The sequence below is a fragment of the Lasioglossum baleicum genome, unplaced genomic scaffold, assembly GCF_051020765.1.
Source record: "Lasioglossum baleicum unplaced genomic scaffold, iyLasBale1 scaffold2867, whole genome shotgun sequence".
Lineage (NCBI taxonomy): Eukaryota > Metazoa > Arthropoda > Insecta > Hymenoptera > Halictidae > Lasioglossum > Lasioglossum baleicum.
In genome coordinates this window covers 5363-13563 of record NW_027471925.1, presented here as the reverse complement: position 1 = coordinate 13563, position 8201 = coordinate 5363, and the positions used below count along the sequence as shown (strand labels likewise).

Below are 8201 nucleotides of genomic sequence, written 5' to 3'. Positions count from 1 at the left end.
TACGCGAAAACCGTCACGTATGGAAAAATGGCTGATCTTTGAATCTCAACACGACAAACGCTCGCAACGATGGAACGTTTGCGAAGACTACAATTCGCGTTCCATCGCGTCCTGTTCATTCATTCTTGCCATCCCCACCAACTACAATAAAAAGATGGAAGAAATGATTTGAAATGCTACTCTTAATGAGCGTTTACGATAGCTGGCTGTATGGCGATGACGGACAGAAACAGCGACACGGTCCTCTAAGAAGATCTTTCAGAGGGGACCGTTGTATATTTACGAAATTAAACAAGACGTTCATCGAACTCAGTTCAAATGAGTGTTTCATTGCCCCCCCTCCCCCCCTCCTTTCAAGATAAGAGAGCATGCTGTATTGCCCCCCCCCTCCTCCCAAAAATATGATGCAATAATTCCATTAAACATATGACGTAATATATGCTTGCGCAATACTATCACTGCTCCCGTGAATTGAAAAGTGAATTAGAACCCACCTATATACACTACTGTAGTGACTTTTCCGATTTTTGTCAACGGCTCGTGACACTGTGCGCCGCCGCGCGACAGCGCTCCCTATTCCACTACGCGTTCCCACTCTGACTCAACCCCACTCTACTGAACGTCGAACCTTTATCTTTGACATTTTACCACGGCGTTTGTTTTCGATAGGACGCGGTTGCAATACCGTCTGAAATGTACTACATGTCTCTGTTATAATCTCATCAAAATAAATGTTGTTTGAAATATCGATCGCAAGGAGTGAAATGTATAATATTCAAATGTTCTCGGCGCAACGGTTCGATCAGTTTATAGGATTTTTGCTTTTTTCCTATAAACTGATCGAACCGTTGCGCCGAGAACATTTGAATATTATACATCTCATCAAAATGTTTAAAATTGTTTGTAGTACCACTGATTTATTTTTTGAAGAATGAGTAACAATATAATTACAAAGTTTCAATTATACAACGTAGCCAGTCCCGGATGGTTCGCGTTGATTAGCGGATCGCTTGAACTAGTTCGTGTTATTCGCATTCGTTCTTACACTGTACTGTCTTTCGCGATCACCGTCGCTGGAGCACATCGGCAGAGGTAAAGGGCGGTCCCCACCACTAGATCACCTCGAATTGCGTACGAAGACACAGGCACGCGTCTATCGTAGCTACCAAATATTATTGTTCGCGGGCTAAATGCGTAACGGCTTTGTTTCGCTCGCTGGTCTCGCGAATTATAATGTTTCCGTGTCAAACAAAAATCGATTCAAAAATTTCACACACACAAGACTAAAAAGCAGAAAATAATTATTTAAATAAAAATAAATTTTTTAAAAATACCACGTTTTTAAAATGGACTAAAAAGTATAAAATAATTTTTCCTAGCCCCGTACAGATTCCTAACCACGTACAGATTGTCACGTCTGCCGACGTGTTGCCATAGGTTATAAGCATAGCCAATAAGAGTAGGATATTGTAACCGTAATTATTAAGAACATTGATTAGTTATAAGTAGTCATACTTCGCTCCGTTCATCAGATCCGATTCTCACCTCATACCATATACCCATTCTTATCTTAACCCTTGTATAATAATCATATCTTAATGTATTCCCCGTAGCAGTATCACGTAGCATTCACCGTAATCATTAATCGCGCGCTTCTCGTAACATCCATAGCGTTATGTCTAACGAGACATCCGGTAGAAAATAAGACACCTATGTATTCGACCTCACGATCCTAAAAAGAGTTCAGTTAGTTCAGTTCAATTCGGACAGCCAGTCTGTCACGTTCGTTCAAGACTCCAGCGAGGCTCGCCGCCTCCTGGATGTCCCGGTCCGGACTCCGACGAGTCCTCGCTCTCATCCGCCTTTGAGCGGTCCTGCTATAACACGCGCTTCTAGTTCATTATAATTTCATTTCATACGTTACAAATATATTCCCAGTTATTAATTTAATAAGTGAGTCTCGCTTAGTTCTTCTCCCTACATCCTCGTGCTGGCGATACTTTCCTATTCAATTCGCGTTCGTCGCTATCAATTACGAAAGCTCGTGCGCGTCAACGAACGCGAGACGGAGGACAACAGCGGGGTATCTCCCGCCAACCGAGGATCACCGACGACGTGATCTTCCCAGGACGAGTGAGGATCATCGTCCTTCCTACGACGATCCAGCCTGATTCGACTGCAGCCGTCAGCGAGCAACGGAAGCAGTTCGCATAAAGGAAGCCTGCCTGTCTTCACCGATAGCTATACTCAACTGTCCGATAAGTTGCTAGATATTTCCCTGCGAAGATTCGCGCCGTCTCAGTTATCTCTGTTCTCGTCCGCCGCTTTGGGGCGAATCTACTGTAAGCGTTAAGTAGAATACGCATGTTCGCGAAAGTCGTGGTTCCCAGTCAGACGTCGGACGTAACGTGCCGCGTGGACAAAAGGTTGTATCGCATTTGAGAGCGTCCAGTAAGGGGAATGGGTCGCGGAACGATAGTTTTCGCGAAAGTCAGACTCCGGGACGTAACACAGATAATCCTGAAAATTTGTGATTGTGAATTTTGAACAGCTACGCAAATACTTGTAAGATTTAAAACGAAAAACGTAGGGCGCATGCAATAGATAATTGATGCATGAATAGTTCACCCAAATTACTAAAAATTTTATTGCTTCGCAAATGATATGAACTGTTGTGTGAGATTTCTCAACGGCTGCTACTCTCTCCACTCCTTACTATTATCTTGCGCCCCACCTTTTTCGTTTTAAATCTTACAAGTATTTGCGTAGCTGTTAAAAATTCACAATCACAAATTTTCAGGATTATCTGTACGTGGTTAGGAATCTGTACGGGGCTAGGAAAAATTATTTTATACTTTTTAGTCCATTTTAAAATTGTCCTTAAATTCCGTTTGTATCCGCTTCTTTGTTTCTTCCTTAATGGCTCGGGTTGCTTCCGTGGTTTTCCAGGTCTTAAAAGTTAAATTATAAGCCACATGTAAAATGTAGTCCATGAACCTTATACGCGCATGTAATGGAGACACTCCAAGTTGTAGCGCTTCTTCATTTAATGATCGTTGCCCATTTATAATACTTGAAATGTCGTTCATTTGCGATGGTTTGACTCTGCAAATGACACAATTACTTGCCGATGTCGTATTAGTTACAACTTAAGCAACTTTGCCATCTATCATGGTAAAATAAAGCGCATGTTTAATTTTAAAAATGCGGCCATGCAGGTGTATCTGTGTTTCCTACAACTTTTCTATTTCGTTATCGACGCGAGATTTCTCCTCTCGTATTACTCTTGGAGTCTCCTGGATAAATTCAAACTTTAAAGGTCTGCAATACCTCGTTGAAGATGGTCGACAGTTTTTCCAGACGTCTTTGGTGTTGTTTTCGTGCAGTGTCATCTTCAAAGGTACAACTGATGTCATGAACAAATAGCTGTTAGAAGTATTTTCTTCTGGATCCGAAAATTTCTGCATAAATTCATTTTGATTCGATGCACCATCACAGCTTCATTTCGTGTGCAGTACGAGATCTTCTTCTTCCAATTCTTCGATTTCTGCTTGACTTTTAGCTTGGAAGATCCTTTTGGCAGTGTGATCAAGCAAGTCCTGTAGACTGGTTTGTGCCGATCTTTCCGTAATAACCATATTACAGGGATAACATTTTTTCTTCGTTTCTATTATTTTCTTATATAGTTTGGATATACAGGGTGTCCCAAAATTCGTGAACTTCCCAAAAGGGGGTGGTTTCTGAGACCATTTCAAGCGACATTGTCCTTTGCATAAATGTTATCCGCGGCTTAGTTTAGGAGTTATTAACGAAAAACACGGACCAATCAGAGCGCGACCTAGACGCCAGCTGGCACCGTCGGCCAATAGACAGTTGGCGCGCCGGGCAGACTGTGGCAACTCGCGTCTAGGTCGCGCTCTGATTGGTCCGTGTTTTTCGTTAATAACTCCTAAATAAAGCCGCGGATAACATTTTTGCAAAGGAAAATGTCGCTTGAAATGGTCTCAGGAACCACCCCCTTTCGGGAAGTTCACGAATTTTGGGACACCCTGTATATCATGTCCAATACCTGCAGCAGCTGTCCTGATAATATTGTATTGATCCTTTGACAGTTTGGCTTGCGTTATTAATGCCAGACTAGAATCAGCATCAAAGGTCGTATTGTTAACCGGAACAGATGAAGCAGCAGCATTAAGAAGGTCCTGGGAAAACGACTCTTGGTGTTCACGTACTTTATATTTCTTCGCTCGGACACAGCAATCTTCAAAATTTTTCTTTGGCCTGCCTCCATTACTTTGCGATGACACCACAGGTTGTACATTAGTGCTTTCTAAATTTACCAAAAACACATGTTCTAGCCAATCACGATATTTTTCATTAAACCTTGGTTTCATGTGATGTACAGCACGAAATCTTTTATTAAATTGTGGCACGAATCTTTTATTAATTTCACCCACTATTTTATCAATTTGCTCATCGTGCAAAACTGGGTAACTCTCGCGTAAGAATTGTTCTAATGATTTGTTCTTTTCGAAGAGAAAATCACGAAGAACTTTGTAAGAAACCGCGAAATTGTTCATGATGCTAACAGAAATCAAAACAGAAACTACAGTTGCTCGCTCGTTTCGCTCGCTCGCGATTAGGGTTGTTTTTGCTCGCGGGTAGGACTGCTCTTGCGAGAGGGTTAGTGATACGCTTGGCTAGTAGGGCCTGCAGCTATTAATGTTTTTTTATTTGGTGTGTGATTCTCCAAGAGCCACACAAAGAACTTCCCGATTCGTTAGTTGCAGTATATTATTATCATTATTTTTAATACGTTTTAAGAAGATTATACGTTTTCAGGGAAATTCAATAGTTTTCTACTTATCAAAATGTTTGCTATATGGCGTCGCATTAAACGAACATCGTAGGCTCGTTGCTCGCTTGGTTCCTTGTTATAGCATACTAATGTTGCAAAATAAATTGTCTTAATTAGTTTTTCGCAAACGATACAACTCCTCATTATCCGGGTTTGCAGTATTGATCTTGGTTTTCTTCGATACTGTTAATTTAAATTGTCCCAAAATATATAAACCGCGCTCAATTTTGAAACTCTGCTCAGTGCTACATACAACATTTGTAAAGTTCGTTTTTCTGATGTTTTAAAATTCAAACATACTTTCTCGTATGTATGTCCCTGACATTTATGAATCGTAATCGCGTCAGCAGGAACCACTGGAAATTTACTACGTGTGATTTGATATTTTTCCTCACTCGACATATTTACTTGATTCGATATTTTTATTATTGGTGTTAAATTTTGATCAATATTTGCATTTTTCATATAATCACGATAACGAGTTCTTACTTTCACTCCTACTCTGGCCAATTGAAAATCTAACCACAATATAGACGGAATTTTAGTATTTTCTTGAAAAGTAATAAATTTTAATATTCCGCATGTGTGTGCTCCATTAACCATTCCGTTTTCAACATCAATGTTATTAATAATTATCATATAGTTTATATTAATTTTAAATTTAATCTGAGTTAATAATTCGTTTTGAACTGATTGTTTTTTTAAAGATTGTAATAATATAAATTTTTTTTGTACTTTCATCGATATTCTTTGAAAATGTATTCTTGGGAGTAGAGATGATTAACTCACTCTTGCATTGGGATAATTTTCGATTATTGTAAGCGGAAACATTAGCATAAGGTACAAAAGAAAAAATTTTTTTTAATTTAAAAAAATTTTTTTTTTAAATTATAAAAAAAGTAAAATTAAAATTTTTTTGTGTAATGTAACGTCCGAGATTGGGCGTTGGAAGGATATTGGGAAGGATTCGATTTCGCGCTCTCGACTTTTCGTTCGCGACTCGCGGTGACGTGGGAGCGTACCACGCAGATCCGGTCCGAGTGAGATTTTAATTGAATTCGATGATTCAATCGTTGAGGTTTTGAGTCGGGAATTGGGAATTCTCGGACGGCTAGACCAAGTCCGCCTGACCGTGAATGAGGAGGGTGCCCGAACGGCTAGACCAAGTCCGCCTAATTCGGTGTTGGATCGTTGGCTCGAACGGCTAGACCAAGTCCGCCTAATTCGAGGGAGAAAAGGTCCTTATAGGTACGCGATTTTCACTCTCACTCGTACACTATCCTCGTCGCACACGCACACGCCACTTTGATGAGTAAGTCGTTGTATGAACCGCACGTGAATCGTAGAGGAGAATTTTGATGAAAGGAAGCGTTCTCTCAGACCACGGGTATTAACTATAAATAATTTCTAGCGTCCCGATTTGTTCATCAATGAGAACTGTTCTGTGGGTATTGGATCGTTGTAAACGCAGATGAGAAATATTGCGTGGATATTGAATAAATATTCGAACTATGTTGATGAGACTGTCCTCGACTGACTGACTACTGCTGACTGACTGACTAGTGTCGAAGACTCCCGAAAAATACTAATCGAAATACTGCCGAAATACTAATGCTGCTCTGCTCTCCGATACTGGCTTTCATGGGCCTGTTGCCAGGTGGATTTGTGGTGGGGAGACAATAGAGGGATTTCATGGTTAAGAGAGCAGGCAGTGGATCCGTGGGGGAAACAATAGAATCGTACGCTTGAGTGAGCAGGCCTTGAAATTGTTATTCTCAAAATCACTGGAGCTTGACGAGATCACATTCCAAAGTGATGACGTCAGATGAGAGTCTCTCTTCTCAGATATTAATATTAATTAATTATGTAATTGCTTGTGGTGCAAATATAAGGAGGGAGTCCGGTGACGGACGTTAGGACGTTACAGTAATTACGTTTGTTTCTTCGGTGGAAACTTTCCGTTCTCTCGTATAAATTCCATTGTTGAATGAACTTCTTTCGAAAAAAACTAAAAAAAACTAATAAACTACTGGACCAAAGTGGACCAAAATCTAATCAGCTCTAAGTTACAGCGGGGCACATCGATTGCATCATTCATCATTCTGATCGCATTGTTACTTTTTCAGAAAACGTTAACGAAAAATTTGATACCATACTCACGGGACATACATACGCGCGCGCGCACATATCCACACACGCACGCACGCACACACACACACACACATCCACACGCGCGCGCGCACACACACACACACCCACATACACGAACATTTTGCTGAACATAGTCTAAAATGACTGCAATGACCATGAAACGTGAAGATCTGCTAAAAAATCGATTTTCGATTTTCGGAGTCATTACAATAACTTCCCTATAAAATCGGGAATTTAAAAATGCGAAACTGAAAAATGTACCAACTTGCCCCAGTCCTCCCATATTTAAACGAGAAATTTAAAGATTTCGAATGCAGCATCGATAGGCAGGTAATAATATGTTTTATTATTATATTTCTCTTTGAATTGATTCTAGGGTACTGTCGGAGTACCAGACAAAAGAGTTTGTCTGCGACGATTAATGAAGGAGCTTGGTGAAATTCAGAGGACCCAGCACCGACTTGAGTCGACCTTCACCGCAGAATTAGTCAATGACAATTTATTTGAATGGCATGTCAGACTCCACAAGATCGATCCAGAGAGTGAACTTGCTGCTGACATGAGAGAGCTCAATATACCCTACATCCTCTTACACGTCGTCTTCCCAGAGAACTTTCCGTTTGCGCCACCTTTTATGCGCGTTATTTCGCCCAGAATTGAAAAGGGATTCGTAATGGAAGGTGGTGCTATTTGCATGGAACTTCTGACACCGCGGGGTTGGGCCAGTGCTTACACTATTGAGGCTGTTATCACACAATTTGCCGCCAGTATTGTTAAAGGACAGGTACGAGCTGTGGTTGTTGTTTTCACTTATGTATATCAGTTTTTATTAATATATGCAAACATTATTATTATTATTTGATCCACTAATGAGGTAATTTTACAATGAATGTACATAAGGATGGCACTTATTTTGGGCTTTTGAATTTCTTTTACGGCACTACCCACAGTTCTAAATAATTAAAAAAAAATCAGTACAAAGTCCGAGTGCCCACAGATAACGGGAAAACGTGCCCCAGAAAGATTAAACATTAAAGTAATTAATTAAATGTTCATAAAACCGTTTTTCTCGAATATTTTCTAAATTATTTACCGCGACGAAAAATATCTTTAACAAAACCTGTAGATCTGGACAGGCTGCGTCTTTCATTCAGGTGGTATTACTATTTTTGTAACCCAAACGGTGTTAAAA

General features: G+C 40.2%; 1 protein-coding gene across 1 annotated transcript; it reads left to right on the top strand.

Annotated features, from left to right (window-relative positions):
* Positions 1-7264: 7264 nt before the first annotated feature.
* LOC143221648 (ubiquitin-conjugating enzyme E2Q-like protein CG4502) lies at positions 7265-7793 on the top strand (the record flags this gene model as incomplete). The annotated part of the gene is made up of 2 exons (XM_076447033.1): positions 7265-7339; positions 7386-7793. Coding segments are annotated over exons 1-2 (483 nt in total), but the record flags the coding sequence as incomplete, so codon positions are not given.
* Positions 7794-8201: the final 408 nt, after the last annotated feature.